The sequence below is a fragment of the Juglans microcarpa x Juglans regia genome, chromosome 3D, assembly GCF_004785595.1.
Source record: "Juglans microcarpa x Juglans regia isolate MS1-56 chromosome 3D, Jm3101_v1.0, whole genome shotgun sequence".
In the NCBI taxonomy this organism is placed as follows: Eukaryota; Viridiplantae; Streptophyta; class Magnoliopsida; order Fagales; family Juglandaceae; genus Juglans; species Juglans microcarpa x Juglans regia.
In genome coordinates, this window is record NC_054598.1 from 30,317,066 (window position 1) to 30,338,456 (window position 21,391).

Sequence of the window (21,391 nt, forward strand, 5' to 3'; positions counted from 1 at the left end):
TATTTTTGAAAAAATCTTCATAAATTCAAATTTTGCAGTTATTTAAGTCCGACTTGTGGGATTTATAAGATAATTTCGAATTTTACTATTAATCAATATTATTCATAGTTTTCTTTGTGTTTCTGGAAAATCTCTTGTCTTCTCTGTATTGATCATCCGTTGAAACTAACTGTCAGAATTAATCTAAATTATGTCCGGCGTCATGGGGACCTAGAGATACCAACTTACCCCGGACCAGAATAAGAGGTTATTCTGACAACTAGTTAAACAGCAGAAGTTAGAGATTGTGATTGAGAAAAATCGTACACAAAGAAAATTAAACTCTGAGATTAAAGTTTTAATGTAAAATAAATCAATCATCCTCTCTAAAGCCTAGCTAGGTCTCCACCTCGCTCCTCCCTACAACAGTACTCCTAAAAAGGAACACGATTGTGATACAGGTTCTCAAAATTAAATTTAGACTCTTGATCATAAGTCTGACCCTCCAAGTTTTGTTGCTATAGACGCTGAGATAATTCTACTATTTGTCTCTACAAATATGCAATCATTGCGTCTTGTACGTTACGATCATGGGGAGGGACTTTCTCATTCGAAACATGTCCACGTCAACCACGACTTCTACCACCAGCCATGAAAACTGATGATAATTCACCCTAGGAAAACACTAAAGCTTTGATGCCAACTGACGCCAGATAAAATTTAGATTAATTCTAACGGCTAGTTTCAACAGATGATTAACACAGAAGATGAGATTTGCACAAAACACAGAGAAAACTCTAAATAATATTGATTAATAATAAAATTCGAAATTATCTTTGGAAGCCCACAAGCTGGATTTAAATAACTGCAAAATTCAAAATTATGAAGATTTTTCTAAAAATAAAAAAATCTAAATTATTGTACAAGAAATTAATACATAAATATAACCATCTGAGCAAATGGGTTTCCTATTTACCAACTGAGGACATTAGAAAGCCTACCCCAGAAGCAGACTACAGCATAATTCCAATGTGATGTGCGCACTCAGTACTCCCTCCCCAGAATGCTCAACCTCTTCCACCTCCATCCACTTCTACTCCCAACTCGCACTTCTTCAAATCACCAATCTGCTCCCTGACCTTAGACCTTAAAAAGTTACAACCCCACCAAAACTCTCACAAAGTACATCCACTTTGTGTGAACAAGGCAGTCTCAATCAGTTTGTTATCTCCTGCTAGTCTGACGTTTATATTAAGCCTTGTTTAAATAATGAGATGAGATGAAATGATTTTAAATAAAAGTTGAAAGTTAAATAAAATATTTTAAAATATTAATTTTTAATATTATTATTCTTTTGAGATTTGAAAAAATTAAATTATTTATTCTATTTTGTATGAAAATTTAAAAAAATTGTAATGATAAGATGAGATGAAACCGTTTTTGTATCCAAACAAGACCTAAAGCCATCAGGCATAGACAGTAATCATGTTTCATTATCAAAAATAGTGATCAGCATATATTATTCAGAATACCACATTCAAGATCATAAACAGTATTATTTGAGCCAATTAATAGCACCAAAACTACTAAGGCACAACTTAAAAGTGTTTTTTCTTTCCTTTTTTTTTTTATACTGAGAATTTAATCTGTTAGACCACAAAAATTGTCATCTCATTGCAGGTAAGATTACTATCTTTTCTGAGGTTTAACAGGTAAAACAGTAGTGGCGGACAACTGGTTTGACAGTAGGTAATCAACGACCACTTCCTTGCCTACTTCTCATCTCCGGGTCCCTGAAGTCAAATATATCCAAAGGTAAGATGGATCCAAAATTCTGAAGAAAGAATTAAGATACATATATAATGAGTCAGACCTCTGAATGTGATCAAGAATGAGAAGTCTTGGTCCAGGAGGGATTTTTGCATCTCTAAGAGCACTGAAACACATCACGGCCATTACAGTATAAATTTCGGGCTAAGACATCTTTGAGAGATAGACAGAAAGAGAGCTTAAGAAGATGCAAATCCAATTACCTGTCAGTGAGCAGAGGTAATGTGCTATCCGTTAACAAGCCTTTCTTGAAATTCTTCTCGAAATTCTGGAGGCCAAGGTTATACAACATGGATCTTGTTTTAGTATAGAAGACATCTTCAACTGGAGGTTTAAAGAACTTTTCCCCTAGCTGCATAACCACATGGATAAGTGCTCAGCATAATAAGTGTGTGCCAATAGAACACTACATGTTACCATCTCATACCACAAAGGGAAAATATAACGTGTCTTTTTTTTTTTTTTTTTACCTAACGTGTCACTACCCCAATTGTCACCCATTATAAATTAACTTGTGAGACTGTATTGATTCAAACCACTCACATCCATCCACTTTGAGAGTATTCTCAAGTTCTCAACATTGATGTAGGGGAATGGTATTTATCTTTAACTTTTTCAAATGAAAACTAAGGCCATAGATAGCAGAAAAATATTTAAATACATTTTATAAATGAAGATGGCCATATTTTCATACTTTTGTTTTTTATCACTCTCGGAAGGAGTCAATATATGCCAGACGTCTAGAAATGCTAGACTTAAATCAGGGAACACCATGGAAGTTCATTGATGAATGACAAGCACAACTTGTTGATGTTATGTGTTTGACGATTCTTACAATATTCATCGGTTTCGCAGTTATTGATGGTTAAGGACTAGAATATAAGCACACTGTTGATTTTCAGCCACTTTTGAAATGAATATTTCCTTCCTCTAATTGCTCACCTTGAAAATCCCACCTTGGACAAGAGCAAAAAAGAGGCCAGAAGTGATTGCATTTGCTGCTTGATTTGGGGCACCCGCGCCCATGCCACTCACCAATGTAAACATAGCTCCAGAACCAAAAGCTGCCACCATGCTGCAATGATAAACTCCACTAATAAGAAAGTACATGGAATAAAATTAAGGATAACACGCAACTAAAACACAAAGTTGATCTATGACCCCCATATTAAACGGAAACTAAGCCTATGTCAAATCTATGGCCCCCAAATGACAATAGAGCACTCTCCACATGAAGTAAGCAAGCCATTCCCAGTACCTCTTGTCAATACATCAGAGTTTCAATGGAAATATTTATTTATATCACCATCCAAGGTCGTCTTCCAATATACATTCAGGAGATTCTCTTATCAATTTTCAAAAAAGTAGACTCCTCAAGTTCCCTCAGATTCATAAAACAGGAAGATCACATCTAGATTCAAAATAAAATGAAATATGAAGTTACAGTACATGTTAAATTGATGTCCGTTATAGTTGTTTATATAAAGCCACAGTGCAGATTTGCTGCCGGATATGCATCAAACTACCAAGTGCATCCCATCGTCATTTATTCTCACTGTTAAAATCTAATAGGACAATAGATGTTGTAAAAGTTGGTTTTCAGGATTGCATCCTTATCAGAATTGTAAAAAAAAATAATAATAATAAAATCTGTTTGGGAAATATGTGCTTCATGAAATTACATGCAAAATGAATGGACTGACAATATCACATTGCACACTAGGATGATGTAAAATCGCTAACAGATCAAGCATAAAACTTCTGGTTCCACCCATGATGCTTTCACTTTAGACCCAAGAGCAAAACATTTCCAGATTGGGCCTCAACATTTTCACATTCAAATCAAACAAGTGTAGGTAAACTACAATCGTCCCAGTAGACTATCAACGTTTACCAGTACCGAAACATGCATCCACATTGAAATGGTCCAAAGGCTCACTTTTCTTTTCCCTACATCATTTAAAAATAATGTAGAAACACATAATATGTAGCTGGTGCCATTAATGATGCCACCTAGATTCAGCATAAATAATTTATCCATAGGTTACATTAAGGGAGGACAATCAGTCTTAGATTTACCATTTTAGTCAAGTGAGAAAAAAATAATAATAATACTGTTGCAGAAATGAGTACTTGAGTTGGTTTCTGATTCCAATAGTAGATTTCAATTTATAATCTGTGTGAAATATTTCCAACCTACCAATAAAAACAACAATAAAAGCTCAGAAAACTTAATTTTGCTGGAATAGTCTGTACTGCAACAGTAATAAACAGTAAATTCCGTCTTGCAAAGAGAAGTCTCTACACCATAATTGATTACAATGATTGGATTGCTAATTTACTCCATATAAAGTATATGTCAATTGAGTTCTTATATCAGCTAGATTAGCGAACATATACAAATATCCCAACTAATAGAACTACAATGAGTGAAAAACCACCTTCACTTGCTCTAGGACGTATGATGAAGAAAAAAAAATATTTGGGCTGGGGGCTCCCCTGGTCCCACAGCCCACCCAAATATAAAATCTTTGCCCTACATCCTAATTGTCAAAATCCAGGATGTAGATCTCAGCAGCATCATTAATAACATATCACCAGAGAAGGACACTTACACACTAAAAGGAATACCAGCTAAATTTTTCCTGAACATACAAGAAATTATTTCACAGGAAGACGGGACAGGGTAAAACAATGCAACAAGTTCAAGCTGATTAAAGTAAGTATGGATTTCATAATCACTAAAACAAGTCCACTAAGCACAAATTCCAGGTAGTTGAATATGCACATCCAAAAGAATACAGCAGAAAGAAACCGTAGAGAAGAAAGGAGTAAGGAAATCTCACCTAGACTGGACATCCTCCTTGCCTCTAAGTCGTCTCATGACAGAGGTGATGCCAGCATTGACACCTGTTATCACAGCAAAGTTGCGAGCTTGTACCAACGGACCCCCAGCAAGAGACTTTAATCAAAGCAAACCATTTGTAATATTATCGAGGAAACACCATTTTTTCTATAAATCAACGAAACCCCTTACAGAAAATGAGAAAGTGTTTACAATGATATCACATTTTATCTCAGTCTTATTTAGTAAGTACAAAGTTATTATCCATAGCTACAACCATAGTTCATAATATGGGTAAAATTATCTAACCCAACAATAAAAACAACATCAAGGCTTTAACCTACAATCGTTTGATTTCCTTCAACTTTACCCTAATCTACCAAGCCAAGAACCTTTTTTTAGTACTACTACTACTTCTCTGATATGAGAAAGCTATAATGAAAAGAGTATAGAAGAAAAATGTGGAAAAGAGACTTGAACCTGTGCTTGCTGGAAAGAGGCCATGGCTTGGGGGCTGCCCTGGGGGGGAGTGGCTGGGAGAGATGAAGGCATGTCGTTGGTGAGAGTGCCCATGAGGGCGCCTATGGCAGCGCCCTGAGCGGCGCTGGTGGCGGTGACCAAGGCAACCTCCACTGGCAGCGACTGCTTGGCCAACCACGCCTTGAACTGAGTCTCCAACTCCTTGAAGCGAGCCTGTAACTGCTCAATTGGGTTCTGCTGCGGCATCATCTTCGCCACCATCACTCCCTCTTTTCTTTGCTCCATGCAGAGTATTCAATAGAATGGCACTTTATTTCTTACTCTTCGCGTATAAAGATTATGGTGCCTCTGGTGCCCAAAGCCAGATGCCCTCCCGCTCCTATGGAAGTATTGTGGATAACCAACTACAGTGGCACCTTGTCAATATGTTGGGCCATTGGCTTAGTTATTGTCGTCGTTATTATTATTATTATTATTATTATCACCCACCAAACGGCAAACCTTCCTCTTCGATTCTCTTGGGTGCAAAAAAATCTAGGCCCGCATCTCCGAACCGGGGTGCCCTTCCTTCACCCCGTCTTTGGCATGGGGTTGCCTCTTGGAATTCGACCACGCACCTCGTGGACGCCTCTGTCCATGTGCCGGGAGACGAGTTGGGTCTTTGATCCGTCTGTCGCCCCCATCCGGCCCAAATGGATCGCTGGCTCATTAGGTCCAAAACTTGTCAAATGGTCCGGAACAATTCTAAATAGCCTAAATTAAAAAAAAAATAAAAATAAAAAAATGAAAAACAATATGACAAAATGAAATACAACTTTTTTTTTATAACGGAGAAATACCGTGGTTACAGGACATCACTATAAAAAATAAAAATTATTACCAATCAACCACAACTTTCAAATAAAGAAGCTAAAGAATACCCAAATAAAAAACTAAATATATCAACTTAAGAGTATCTCAAATAAGGAAAAGACAATTTTTCAGTACGGACCAAACCTCTCAAAAATTTGGAGACTTCTAATAGAGATCTCCAAACCGGGTAGTGCCCTGAGCTCCCAATTTTGCCAAAATAATCCACAAAGCATTACCTTCACAAAAAATATGATTAATGATAAAATGAAATACATCTTGTTAAAGCATAATATATAAAATTCTAAGTTCTAACTAGTAAGATAGTAAATATTAAGTTGTAACTAATAATTCTAAACTATTATAAATTAATCTAAAACTATTATAAACTAATCTAAAAATATTAAAATAATTTAAATAATTTAAATGAATAACAATCTTTCAAAAAAATAATAAATTGTACCAAGATGACGTCATTTGATATTAACCTTGAGTTTGAGATTGGAATTTAGGGGTGGTGGACAAGTGAGCCTGTGAGACTAAAAAATCTAAAAAAATAGGAAAACTAATTAGAATTACAAATAATATATGCATATTTAAAAAATTTAAAAACTGAAAACTACAAGTACAAGCTAATATGAGATCATAAACTTCTAGTTGTAGGCCTTTCTGTCAAGATTAGATCATTAAAAATTTGGGATTAGGGTTGGGTAAGTGAGACTATAAAACCTGAAAAATAAAGTTAAAAAAAATCAGAAATTCAAACATTATATAATATGCAAAAAACTTAAAAGTACAAACCAAGATGAGATTGATATCATTAGGAGTAGAATTGAGCCTGTGACAATGAGACCATAAAACTTGAAAAAAAAAATAGAATTACAAACATTATATACATATGTAAAAAACTACAAATAATTAATAGAAAAATTATACAAACCAATGGCAAAGGCGGATCAAAGTTATATTGCGGTCAATGTAGACATAGTCTCATTTCTCGAAGTCGTCCCTGCAACAATTGAATTTGAAATTAAGTGCGCTCAAATAAATATAAGTTATAACACAATATATTAGAAGCAAAAGCAAATCAATGAATTAAGAGTGATTACCAAATCCAGGCCGATCACCACCCTCCTCCTCGCCGGCCTCCTAAAAGTCTGCCAAATCCAAAATATAAATTGACTTCCATTTATATTCTGAGTGCAAATTAATGCCTCCATAGTAATAGGAGACAACTGAAATCTGGAATTGATCCAATATGTGCCCATGGTGCTAAAGACCAACTCTAAGGCTATTGTAGTAATAGAGATGGCCAAAATACTGTTAGTTATATCTCCAAGGATGGGATACTTGACGATATTGACCTTCCACTAAGATGAGATATCAAACTGCCACATAAATGGGTGAATCTCCGCTGTTAAGTATCTATCCAACTCTGATTATCATCTATAGGCATCAAATATCGAAAATGGCCTCATATTTCTCAACCCACCTACGCCTTTTGAAACCCTCGACTTCAGAGTAGGGGTGGGCACCGACTTAATTGGAGTCGGATTCCCCTAAATCCGATTCCGACTCCGACTTTGCCGGAATTCAAATCCGAACTCCGATTCCAACTCCAAGTCGGAGTCGGAGCGGAGTTAAATTTGGGCTTTTTTTTAGCTTCATATTTAGCCCATTTTCTTTTCTTTTTTTTTTTTTAAATGTAGCCTTTCAAATTTCAATTTTTTCAAAAAAATTTAAAACTAAAACTAAATCATTCACTACTAATTTACTTCTATATTAATATCCAATTTATTTTTATACTAGACTTATACTATAGTATCTAATTACATGTTATCATACCATAGTATTACATATTATTTTTTGTATTTAATTACATGTTATTATACATTAGTATTACATGTTATTATAATAATATCTAACGTATTTCTAACTTAATTATAGACTAGACTTTCTAATATCTAATTGCATGTTATTATACTTTAGTAATTTAGTATATGTGTTATTAATTTATTATACTAGACTTATTTAAATACTGGTGTCTAATTTATTTCTATACTTGATTATGTATGGTAGTAATACTGTGATATTTACATATACTAAACTATCAGTAGTCTATTTATATTATAGTATAAGTATATTATTTAATAATAATCAGCTCATACTAGTATATCATCGAATTTAACTATATAAGTTCTAGTTATATAGTTATATAATTATACTAGTATGTACGATAAATATATAAATAAATACATATTTTTTATAACATATGTACAATATCAGAGTCGGGTTTAGAGTTAGAGGGAAATTTGGAGGCAGAGTTAATCTAGCAACACCTCTGACTCCGACTGAAAAATTAAAAAAAAATTCCAGTCAGAGTTGGAGCAGACCCATAGTGGAGCCGGATTCGGAGTCAGATTTTCTAATTTTTGCACAGCCCTAGGAGGAAGCAATGCGGTAGGTGTAGGACCCAGAATATTACCACACCTGAGTGCGGCAAACTCATCAAACAATCTATTAAGGGTTTCCTTAACCCTTGCCGCAATATGATCCACCCATGCATTCTCGTTGATCATTTCTAGTCCATACACCATACCATCAATGAGTACTACGGGTTAAGAACAATAGCCACATATAGTAAAATGTTTATCCTACTCAAATCTACCTAATACTTGTCATACTTAGGCCTGGTTTGTTTTCACAAACCATCTCATCTCATCTAATCATTAAAACTTTTTCAAACTTCCACACAAAATACAAAAAACAATTCAACTTTTTCAAATTTTAAAACAAAAATTATATTTAAAAATTATATTCTAATAATATTTTATTCAACTTTCATCTCATATCATCTCACCTATATAACCAAACAAGGCCTTAGTCCTCGGGCTCATTGTCATATCCCGCAACCTACTTTGGTCAATCTTGCACATTTCATCTAATTGGTCTTTCACTTGATATACTTACTGACAATATTCATGGGATGTAATGTACAAAGACCCGAAAATGGTGTTTGTCGTAGAAAAACCTAAAACATTCTACATAAATCCCCACCATTGCCCAATCATCATCCCTAGGCCGCCCCAATGGCCCATCATCGTCAAAGTGTTTGACATATTGCATGTCCTTGTCAGCCAATAAGTCAAAGGCATTTTTATACTGTTGGATCGTCTCTAACATCAAAAAAATTGAATTTCATCTTGTAGAAACATCAAGACACAACTCTTTCTTGCATTCAATATCTGCAGCCCTCACAACAACCTTGAATTTATCAAGCATAGTGAGTGAAAATCTCACAAATCTCACCACACTTCTAACCTTTGAACCGAATCATTCACATCTTTTAAACCGTTGATTACAATAAGATTTGGGACATGTGCAGCACGTCTCACATATAAACATTCACCACTCATGATTGACTAATTGTCCTCTTTAAGCTTATTTTTAAGATACTCCGAAGCAATACCATTAGAAGAGACATCATCAACTGTTATTGTCACAATCCACTCCAACCCCCACTCTTTTATTGCGACCTCCAAAGTCTTCTTAATAGTCCCACCCTTGTAATTAGCAATTAAACAAAACTTAAGAATTTTTTTGTTTAATTGTCAATCACTATCCACAAAATGTGCCATCAAAAAATATAATTCAAAGTTTGGACCGATGCCATGTATCGATGGTAAGGCAAGCTCATTGACCCCTCAATTGGTTTCTCAACTGTAATGCCCACAAGTCATTGCTGGGATGTAACAGAGATTTCAAGACAACACAAAGTTACATACCCTGTTCATGACAATTAATATGCAATGCATCCTATTATACAACTAGCAATATGCAATAGTCGTAGTAGGAAAAAAAAAGTGACTTTAAAAAATTTGTGTCAGAATGAACTAAACATCTCAAAATATTAATTAATCATAAAGAGGTACTGCCTTACATAGTAAGGCATAGGTTAAGACATAAAGATAGAATCTTCTTAATACAAAATACTACTTCCAAGTTCCATAATCAAATTAACTCTCTCATACGCTCTATAGTATATAGAGCCATAGCTATGAACATTAAAATTAAATCCAGCATTCGCTCAAGATTCGGCTCTTCTTCAACCATATGTATCTAACGGTTCATCCTGTTCATCGTCTATCGGTCCTGATACAACTTCTACTACTCTGGGGGAATGGTAGTGGAACTACCACATTGAGATTTCTTGAAATCTCAGTTAAAAAAACCTATTTGCACAGAGATAAGTTATGCATGATAAATGATAAATATGAAATGTATGATAAACATGAAATGTATGTAGAAAAATCTGTATTATTCCCTCATCCAGGTTCCTCAGATTCCTTTAAGAAAAACTTTAATGCACATTTTCTTATTGAGAACATTTTTTACTTCATCTTTTCAAAATATAACATTTCATCATTATTAAGGTTATTAATAACAATTAACATAACGTATGGTATCATCACAGGTCCCCATTATGCATTGTTAGTACTTGCCGGTGATCATAGTACAACTCATGTTAAAACTACGTTGTCTGCGGACTCATTCTCAATGCATTAGTAACATAACATAACATCATGACATAACATCATAATGTATGCACCCATCAGCCTTAGGTGCCATACACGACTTCGCTCCTAGGTTAAATTTTTACTATTTGCAATTTGACTCCTAATTACACCAAATTCTACAAACTTCATATTTTCTATGTTATAAAACTATTTATGCCCTTAGAATTTCAAGAATCAATTCACAAATACGCCAATATTAATCAACCTGTGACATGCATCATTGTGAGCTATTTGTGGTCTTAAGTCTATAACCTCTATGGATGCATGTGTGCTCAAATTCTATCAAGTGGCAACCATGAATATGATTTTAGGGACATGTTTATAACTTAGATTCAGGTCTCACAAATTCATCCCAAAACTTATGCATTGATTAAAACCAAATCATCACAAAACCATCAAACCGAGCATATGCATGATATTTCTAGTTTTTCCATGTCAAAGAGAAGTTTAAAACATAAATGAATCATGCATTCTTATTCTTTTCCTAATCACAAGGCTTTTCTAAATTTTTAACTCTTATACTTTGGAAACCTAGCCAAGATTTCACAAGATATATTTCAATTAAGTGAAACCGAAACATGCTTGATTATCAACACAAGATATGGATTCATAAACCTATCATGACATGCTTTTTACCTCAAATTTAAACATTTAAAAATTCTTTCGAGACATTAGTAAAGTATACAAAATCATATCAAGACATATCATGGCTAAAATTTTATTCCAAAACAATTTATTCAAGCAAGACTTCAAATCTGAGCCGAAATACATCTCTTCAAGTTAAACCTCATATACCAAATCAAATCTTCATTCCCATACCATAAATCAAAACCTAACATGTCATTCTAACACTCAATAAAATGTAGGATAGGATTACTCACCAAAAGGTGGTTTTGATGCTTCAAGAACAAACTCTATAACACCCCAATGGAAGGCCTAAACCACATGGCCTATACTCCAAAATGACTAATCAATAATACAATTGGAGCCCCATTGGAACCTTATAAAGAGCAAGAACTTCTCATTCCCAAGCAATGTGGGATCTCATATACCACCTACCCCTATCCATATCATATATCAGGGCCAGGTTTGAATTCTGCATACTATAAACCTTGGAGGTTTAAATATCTGTGAGTTCATAGGATGTAAAAATTTCAGTATAGGAACCTGAGGACTATAAGGATGATCACGTGAATATTGATTTTAATGAGATTTGACGTTTTAGATTTGGCAGATGTTAGGAATTGAATTCGTAACTTTGAAGTTTTTTTTAGATTCTAATGACATATGTGAGTATTAAGTGATGTCAGGCTTAAATAGTTAATTGATATATATATATATATATGTATTTGTGTTAATATGCATATTTTATTTATTTTATTGATTTATTTTATTTACTTAGTATTTTCGTTTTTAATTATTTTAGAACATTTTACCAAATTTAAGCTTGTAGGATGGCGGCTCGTCGTCGAGTTTGAAGCCTTGAAGATTTGAACGAAAACAACAACGATGGGGGTTGCACGTTTGAACAATTTAATCGAACGCATCCTCCCATCTTTGATGGAAGAGGCAATACGAACGCAGCGGAGGATTGGATACAAGACATTGAAGAAATATTCAGTGTTTTGGAGTGTACTAATCAGCAAAAGGTTCGGTTCGCAACTTTTAAACTAACTAGAGAAGCGAAGAGATTGTGAAATTCTGAAAAAGTCATCAGGGAAGTTTAGGGGCCTGGAGTGATTGTTTGGGCTCAATTCAAGCAGAATTTCTTTGATCGATTTTTCCCTAAAGCTGATAGGGAAGCTAGAGCTCGAGAGTTCACCAACTTGGTGCAAGGGACCATGACTGTGCGCCAATATGCTGCAAGGTTTGCGGAATTATCACGCTTTGCCGCCTACTTGATTCCTGATGAGGAGAAAAAGACCAAGAAGTTTGAGGAAGGTTTGAACTACAGGATTTATGAACGAGTGATGGTCCTACAGATTCAGAATTTTTCAGAATTGGTGCACAAGGCGATGTTAGTCGAGCAGAATCTCAAGAGGGGTGCTGAATTGCAAGAACAGAGGAAGAGAGCTGCTCCACAAGGATTCTCTAATTTAGATCAAGGGTCATGGAAGAAGAGAAATGAGGGAAGCAGTTCAAGTCAGAGACAGATACTTGGAAATCATACATCTAACCGCTGTAAATTCTGTAACCGCATACACACTGGGGAGTGCAGAAAGGAAGTGGGATCATGTTTCAAATGCGGTAAGGATGGGCACTTCATCAGAGAATGTCCATTGCTTGCGAGAACAACAGAAGGCCCAACCCACCTCAAAACTTTAGGCCAAATAATCAAGGCAACAATCAGCGGAGGACTGTACCGGCAAGGGTGTTTGCTTTAACACCGAGAGAAGCTGAGGACAAGAATGATGTCATCACAGGTAGAAAAAATTCTGACTTTCCTATTTTAGTTTCCTTATGTTAAGAATTAAGGATTACTTATTTTGTTATCTCTATGGATTATATGACGTAAACTTAGAAATTATCCCTTGTTTCTCAATAAGGCTACTGTTCTATTTGACTCGGGGGCTACCCACTCCTTTATTTCAATGGATTATGTTAAGTTCTGCCCCGTTGATGCTGATGAGATGGATTACAATTTGAGGGTCTCAACCCCAGCAGGTGACATAGTGAATTGCAACAAGATAATACTTAAGTGCCCAATAACTATTAGCGAGAAGGAAATACTAGCTAACCTGATAGTCTTCCCTATGACTGGGTTTGATGTGATTTTGGGAATGGATTGGTTAGCTTCCAGTTATGCCAGTATTTACTGCTTTAAAAAAAACATGGTGTTCAAATTTCCAGAGGGAGAGGAACTTAGATTTATGGGTTCCAGAGTGCGTACCCCTCCATCAGTTATTTCTACTTTTCAGGTTGACAAGTTATTACGAGATGGTTGTCAGGGGTTCTTGGCTTTCGTGGTGGATGAACCAAGGGAGGAATTGGAGTTAGAAGAGATTCCTATTGTGAGAGAATATCCGGAGGTTTTTCCTGAAGATTTGTCTAGTTTGCCACCCGATCGAGAGGTAGAGTTTGCTATTGAGTTAGCCCCAGGCATGGCTCCTCTTTTCAAAGCCCCTTATCGAATGGCACCATCAGAGTTAGCCGAGCTCAAAGAATAGTTGCAAGACTTATTAGACAAAGGTTTCATCAGGCCCAATGTGTCACCTTGGGGAGCTCCAGTTTTATTTGTGAAGAAGAAGGATGGGACAATGAGGATGTGTATAGACTACAGGAAACTGAATCGTGTGACCGTAAAGAATAAATATCCGCTGCCCGCATCGATGACTTATTTGATCAGTTGCAAGGTGCTTAGGTATTCTCCAAGATTGATCTCAGATCAGGTTATCATCAATTGAAGATCAAGGCGGAGGATGTGCCTAAGACAGCTTTCAGGACCAGGTATGGCCATTATGAATTCTCGGTCATGCCTTTTGGCCTAACTAATGCACCAGTAGTATTTATGGACTTGATGAATCGAGTATTTTATGGATTCTTGGATAAATTTGTAGCAGTGTTTATTGACGACATATTAATCTACTCCAAGAGCAAAGTTGAACACGAAGACCATCTGAGACAAGTACTAGGGACACTCAGGGATAAGAAATTATTTGCTAAGTTGAAGAAGTGTGAATTTTGGCTTGAGTCTATTGCATTTTTGGGACAAGTAGTCTCAAAGGAGGGTATTTCAGTAGACCCCGGAAAAATTGAAGCAATAGTTAACTGGACCCAACCAACCAATGTGCACGAGGTTAGGAGTTTCTCAGGTTTGGCTGGTTATTACCGTTGTTTTATTGATAATTTCTCAAAAATAGCAGTTTCTCTTACCGCCCTTACTAGGAAGAACAATAAGTATGAATGGACTGATAAATGTGAGGAAAGCTTCCAAGAATTGAAGAAGAGATTGGTGACAGCTCCAGTTCTGACAGTCCCTAGCTAAATAGGAGGATTTGTAGTTTATAGTGACGCTTCACGATTGGGATTGGGGTGCGTATTGATGCAACATTGGAAAATAATAGCATATGCATCTCGACAATTGAATACTTATGAGCAGAATTACCCCATACATGATTTGGAGTTAGCCGCTATTGTCTTTACGCTTAAAATCTGGAGACATTATTTATATGGTGAAAGATGCGAAATCTATACGGATCATAAAAGTTTGAAGTATTTCTTCACTCAGAAGGAACTGAATATGAGACAGAGGAGATGGCTTGAACTAGTCAAGGATTATGACTGCAATATTAATTACCATCCAGGCAAAGCTAATGTTGTAGCTGATGCACTTAGCAGGAAGCTAGTGGGACCAGCAGTTGCTACCAGTGTTTTAAATTTCGTACTGTACCGGCCGATACGGTCGAAATTTTTCGTTTCAGCCGTCCGGCCGGTACAGGTACTATATCTGTTCCATACCGGCCATACCGGCTGGTACCGGTCGAACCGGCCTGAATTTCGGCCTGTACCGGCCTATATTTCGGCCGGTACCGGCCGATATTTCGGCCTGTGTTTTTTTTTTTTCGTTTTTTCAAACTACAAGCTTATTTTTTAACCCCCAATTCAGATTAGACTATTTATAATTTATATATATATATATATATTTATATATAATTTATTTATATATAGACTATTATTTTAGAATATAATTTTTATATATATTTATATATATAATTTATTCATATATCGACTATCCCGAAATGTTATCCCGAAACGCTATCCCAAAACGGTACCGGTACCGAAATATTTCATTCCAGTGCCTTGACCGGTACGGCGTCCGGTACAGTATTCAAAACATTGGTTGCTACTCTTACCTCTCAGCCCCATTTAATAATGGACTTAGAAAGAGCTGCTATTGAAGTCGTTACTGGTGACCAGCAGGCATTGATAGCCAGTTTAATAGCTCAACCAACTTTGATAGACAGAATTAAGCTTGCTCAAAAAGAAGATGCTCAGGTAGTGAGATTAATAGAAGAAGTAGAAAAAGGAAATAAATCTGAGTTCAGTGTTTCTGAAGATGGAGTGTTAAGGTTCGGAAATAGGTTTTGTGTACCGGACAATGATGAAATAAAAAGGCTTATCCTCGAAGAAGCGCATCGCTCTCCTTACACAGTTCATCCAGGTAGTACAAAAATGTATCGGGATTTGAAGGGATCTTTTTGGTGGGATGGCATGAAGAAGGGGATTGCCAAATTTGTGGCACAGTGTCTGACCTGCCAACAGATGAAAATAGAACACCAGAGACCGATAGGGTTATTGCAACCACTTCAGATTCCAGAATGGAAATGGGAGCATATTTCTATAGATTTTGTTACAGGCTTACCACGGACACTGACCGAACAGGATGCAATATGGGTGATAGTGGACCGTTTGACGAAGACAGCTCACTTTGTGCCTATCAAAGTTTCTTATAAGTTGGAGAAACTAGCCGAGCTGTATATATAGGAAATAGTGAGATTGCATGGGGTACCCGTATCCATTGTGTCGGATAGGGATCCTCGTTTCACGTCAAAATTCTGGCGAAGCTTACAGGAGGCCATGGGCACTAAGTTAAATTTCAGTACTGCTTTTCACCCGCAGACAGATGGCCAGTCGGAAAGGACCATACAAATTTTGGAAGACATGTTGAGAGCGTGTATGTTGGATTTCAATGGAACCTGGATACGACACTTACCTTTGGTCGAATTTGCTTACAATAACAGTTACCAAGCTAGCATTGAAATGGCACCTTATGAAGCACTTTACGGTAGGAAGTGTAGATCTCCTTTATATTGGGACGAGGTGGGAGAAAGATAAATTTTGGGTCCAGAAATCATACAGAAGACAACAGAGAAGATTGAGACCATTCGAGCTAGAATGGGAGCAGCTCAAAGTCGACAGAAAAGCTATGCCGATAATCGTCGTCTCCATTTAGAATTTGAGGTCGGGAATAAGGTATTCTTGAGGATCACACCCATGAGAGGGGTGATGAGGTTTGGAAAAAAGGGCAAGCTGAGCCCTAGATATGTCAGGCCTTTTGAGATCCTTGACCGGATTGGACCAGTGGCTTACAGAATAGCCCTACCACCAACACTCTCAGGTGTACACAATGTATTTCATATATCTATGCTGAGGAAGTATATACCTGACCCCACCCACGTTATCGATTACGAGCCTCTTCAACTTTAGGAAAATCTGACTTATACAGAAGAGCCGATGCGGATTATAGAGAGAAAAGAACAAGTGTTACGAAATCGAACTATCCCATTGGTTAAAGTGGTATGGAATAATCACACTATCAGTGAAGCCTCTTGGGAATTGGAGGACGAAATGCATGTCAAGTACCCACAGTTGTTCGCCAATGATCTTGATAATTGGTGACAAATTCCAAGGACGGAATTTTTATAAGGGGGGAGGATGTAACACTCGGGCACTAAGCCCAGTTCCAGTTGGAGCTCAGCCCGTTTTCACGAAGCCCGGCCCACGTCTGATGATCACTTGAAAGGAGGCTTGAACGGCGTCGTTTGGTGAGTCCTTTTTCCCCCCTTTTCTACTGCACTGTTTCTCTTCTTCGTGGGTTTCTCCTGTGTGCTACAATTTTCGTAAATCTCCCATCCTGTGTGTTTCTTCCCACGTTCTGCGGTTTCTTTTCAGTTTCTCACGCAAATTTCCTCACCACATTTGAAACACTCAGACTCCCCCTTTACACAGATTTTTTTTGGTCTAATCCTTGGCTGGCGCTGCCTTCTCTCCGTGGGTCCTCAAAGCCTCGTCGCCACTGGTTAGTTCCGCAACAGTGAGCCATCTCTCTTTCTCCCTCTCTTTCTGTTTCCCTTGCCTCTCCCGCTGCTTTGTGACTATTTGTGGGTTCTTTGTTCTGCACAGTCGGTTGTGGGTCTCTAGTTACTGGTATCGCTGCCGAGCCTCATATCGGAAGTACTAGACTTGGTAAAATCTCTCCTCCCACCATTCAATTTCAGTCACATTTTTATCTTATCCTCTGTTTAATTTTCGCATACATCTCCTCTCCGTTTGAATTCATAGTGTACACGTTCGGACCACTCAACTTTTCCCTTTGTGCAGAGCACTTTTCTCTTTCACTAGAGATCTTTTTGAACTTTAGGCGCAGACTTCAGTGGGTTACACCCTTTCGAAGTGGTTCAAATTTTGGTGACTATTTTAGGTAAGTCTTTTCCGAAACTTTTGGTAGCTTTGGATGTTATGTTTGGATTGTGAAATGTGGTAGTGTTACGGATAGGATTGTGGCGTTGATCAGAATTTGCACTACTACAGTAAACTTTTGGAAATTTGTTACCTATGTAAATTTATGTTGTTTTAGTGTTTTATCTGTTGGATTGTGATTGTTTATGATAGAGGTCTTGAGGTTGAGGAGTATGATTGTTTTGGATGGTTTTGTGAGACTATTTTGGGCTAACAATTGGGATTGTTTAGTGTAATTGCTGGGTTACTTTTAGGCTGGTCAGGTTGAAGTTGACGTATTGTTTGTATTATGTTTTAATCATTAGAGTTGCTGTTGTTGGTTTTGGAAATATTTATTGGTTGGTTTGGTGTTGATAACAGGTGGCTGTTTTGGGGTTTAAATGCAAATGGTTTGAGGAGAGTACTGTTCGAGTTTAATTTTATGTTAGTTATTGAGTTAAGAGGGGGGTTGTTTTGGTTTATTACTCAATAAATAGTAGCCTACTGGATTGGTTTATTAAATGTTGGGTTTATGTTTTGTTTAGGTGGTGTCACTACTAGAGTTCTGACTCATGGTGTTGATAATACACGGAAGTCAGGTAAGCGGGGTTCATATACTAGTTTTACATAAAAGAAATTAAATGAGGTTGTCTTTGAAATAACATGTTTATTTTTGGAAGAAATCTGAAAACGATCTCAAATATTTATTCTGCATATGCATAAATTTTATATCAGAGAAAATATTTTCTATCATGACTGGTGTAGACATAAGCCAATTTTGTACATTTTGTTTCTGAACTATGCAAAAGAGCGAATATGAAAAATCTAAAAGTCTTGTTATGAATAAATAAAAATATTTTAATTTTGTTTAGTTCAAACATGTGAAATGACCTGAAGCTATTCAGTACTTTGTTTTGATATGAGGTGTCATTTGAAAACCTTGGCATGAAGTTATGATTCTGTATATAAATGTGATCTGATTCCGATGATATTCCTTTTTGTTTCTGTTAAGGCCCAGCCACGAGTATAATGGTGGTTTATAACCCTACCACGGGGGTGAAATATGGTATATGGCCCAGCCACGGGTATAATAGTGGTTTATAACCTTACCACAGTGGTTAAACATGGTATTTGTCCCAATGTGATGCTATGAGGTGACATGAATATTGTGTTTCAGTTTGGATATGCCAATGGATTTTCTTTTTGGGGAATAAGTTTGTCTTTCTAGAAATTTCGCTCTGATGTTTGTGCACCAAGTTTTGGTTTATGCACTTCGAAAGTAAAATAGGTTGTTTTTACATTCTGAAAAAAAATGTTTTGTTTAGCATGTCAACGTTATAAATGCTCATGTTTACATGCTAGTATATGCTCTATGCTTGCTGAGTTGTTGATAACTGACCCCTTACTCTTCATAATATTTTCAGATGACATTGATGGTTCAGCTGGGGATCAGTATTAGAGTCTGTGGGCAAGATTAGCTGTGAATAGTTTGGGTATCTCGCTATATTAGTACAGCTGTTGGATATTATTTGTTTATTGTTGATTTCAAGGGATTTAGACAGTTTATGGGACTTATGTCAATTTTTTGTTTTATTCTAGTTTGTTATTTGAGACATGAAGAAAAATTGATATTTTTTTATTTGGATTGTGATATTGAGGATTTGATATGTGAGTATGTATGGTTTATTAAATTGAAGTGTTTACGTTGTTTTGAAGATTTAGAAGGATATATTCTTGGTTTTGGAAATATATTGATATTGTTGGAGTTGATATTCAGGTTATGTGAGTTAACTCTCCGGACCCTCGGGGTTGGGACGTTACAAACTCACTCCAAGAACAAACTTTCAACCCACTCGGTTTCTCACATTTCTCACACTAAGAGTGTATAGGTCTCAAGAAAACTAAGAGACTGCTTGAGGGAGTTGTGTGACGAAGTGAGGAGTGAAAGGGGCATTTATAGGACTACATGAAGGGTGAGAGGCAAGGAGGGGCGTTGGTTTGGTTGAAGGGCGAGGCTGTGGAAATGTGCGGTGGAGTGTTAAGTGCCAACTTCCAGTTTTTGTCATGCTTGGTCAGCTAAATAGTGGTCTAAAGCTTTATGGTTTCATCATGGTCAAGTGCTAGAATGTGTTCATAGGTGCAGGTGCTGCCTTGGTTCAGAAATTGAAATAAAAAATTAAAATGGTTTCCAAGGTGAAATCATGCTAGTGGCCGACAGGTTGGGTATCAAAACTGCCCAGTTTTTTTTCATCCTTTTCTCCTAACATGTGATCTGTTTTGTAGGTATGATGACCTCCATTTAGTAGCTTTTCAAGTGAGGAAGAGTGGGGTGATTGGTTGTCATGTGATCATGCATGAGCAGAAAATGAAGGAAGGTAAATTGGTGATGGTTTCAACCGTGTGACCTATGCATTCCTCACCTATTGCCAATCAGTTTTGCTTCCTTTAGGAGAAAATTGGACAAGCAAGCACTTGAGTAATTTGAAGCACTTTTTTAGATTGAAATGGATGAGGTGGTGGTGTGGGGAAAGTGGCTGATTTGGTGCAGAAAATTTCTTGAAGATGAAGGTGTAGTAAGCTAGTCAAGACCTTAAGTTCCTAGGTGAATAGTTATGTTTTTGGCTTGGCTTAGGGAACTGTTTTTGGCCTTTAGTTAGGTATGATTTTAGGGAATATAATGAGGGTTGAAAGGTACAAAAAATCGTTTGAAAAATTGTGGAAGAGGCATGGGTTTAGGGCTAGTTTGTTGCATGGTGATGCACCAAGGGTGCCAATTGGTGGGTTGTGGTGGCATTCACATGCCTTTGGTTCATGAGACATGGGTTGGGTTAAATCTAACCTTCAAGGGTTGTCTAAGAGTGATGCAAAATAAGTATAAAAGCCAAAAATTTCAGATAAAAAATTATGAAGAAAAGAGTTTCAGCAAAACTATGCAAATCATGATGCTTAGGTTACTATTCATGGATGAGATGAATAATGATCTTTAACTGAAGTTAAAAAGCCTTACCATGATTGGGAGGGAACCCTAGGGGCGTGTGGTTGAGCTTGGGTTAAATGGAAACCAATGGTATGGTATTTGTGGGTCTCATTTGGAAGAATGAAATGAAATATAAGGCTTGGGCTTCAAGGGTTGGGCCTAAATGGGCCAACTATTTAATCCTCTATGTGTGGGCTTTCCTTGGCCTCAAAATTCCACTAATTGGGCCTAATAACCTTATCTTACTATGTTGAGCCTATTTTCTTTTGTCCAGTAAGCTAGACCCTTAGTCTTGTGTCTAACAAGTTGAACTTAAATTTAAGCGTCTCTCCTTAGCCCTCATACCCAAAACGTCTGGGCCCTTAGAGCACTGGCATTGGCTTAGTCAAATGCCAGTGCATCTAAATTTATGGCTTTTTATCTCTTAAACTTGCTGCATTGGAGTAGTCATAACGTGCTAGCTTGACATTTGAGCTACAATATATGTAAACTTATCTCCATTTTTGAAGTAATACTATATATAGCCAAAAGAATATTTTATTCCAATAACTTAGGTTGAGGAAAAATAATTGTTGGGTAACAATAATTTAAGTAAAAATTAAATTATTAATTAACATATGGTTAGTATAGTTACAA

General features: G+C 36.6%; 2 protein-coding genes across 2 annotated transcripts; one reads left to right on the plus strand and one right to left on the minus strand.

Moving 5' to 3' along the window:
- Nucleotides 1-1,472: 1,472 nt before the first annotated feature.
- On the minus strand, nt 1,473-5,555 carry LOC121256119 (chloroplastic import inner membrane translocase subunit HP30-2-like). The gene is made up of 6 exons (XM_041156770.1): nt 5,135-5,555; nt 4,656-4,771; nt 2,752-2,884; nt 2,013-2,161; nt 1,853-1,915; nt 1,473-1,772 (listed from the first exon to the last, which is right to left on the minus strand). The coding sequence occupies exons 1-6, from the start codon at nt 5,417-5,419 to the stop codon at nt 1,733-1,735; spliced, it is 786 nt and encodes a 261-aa protein (XP_041012704.1). The 5' UTR covers nt 5,420-5,555; the 3' UTR covers nt 1,473-1,732.
- A 10,900-nt stretch (nt 5,556-16,455) lies between these two features.
- On the plus strand, nt 16,456-16,767 carry LOC121255208. The gene has a single exon (XM_041155488.1). The coding sequence runs from the start codon at nt 16,456-16,458 to the stop codon at nt 16,765-16,767; it is 312 nt and encodes a 103-aa protein (XP_041011422.1).
- The last annotated feature ends 4,624 nt before the right edge of the window (nt 16,768-21,391 follow it).

Coding starts and splice junctions, on each gene's coding strand:
- LOC121256119 (XM_041156770.1), bottom strand. CDS start 5,419: ATGGAGCAAAGAAAAGAGGGAGTGATGGTGGCGAAGATGATGCCGCAG. Junction 2,885..4,655: donor AAGGAGGATGTCCAGTCTAG/GTGAGATTTCCT, acceptor TTATCATTGCAG/CATGGTGGCAGCTTTTGGTT. Junction 1,773..1,852: donor ATTCTTGATCACATTCAGAG/GTCTGACTCATT, acceptor ATTTGACTTCAG/GGACCCGGAGATGAGAAGTA.
- LOC121255208 (XM_041155488.1), top strand. CDS start 16,456: ATGGGAGCAGCTCAAAGTCGACAGAAAAGCTATGCCGATAATCGTCGT.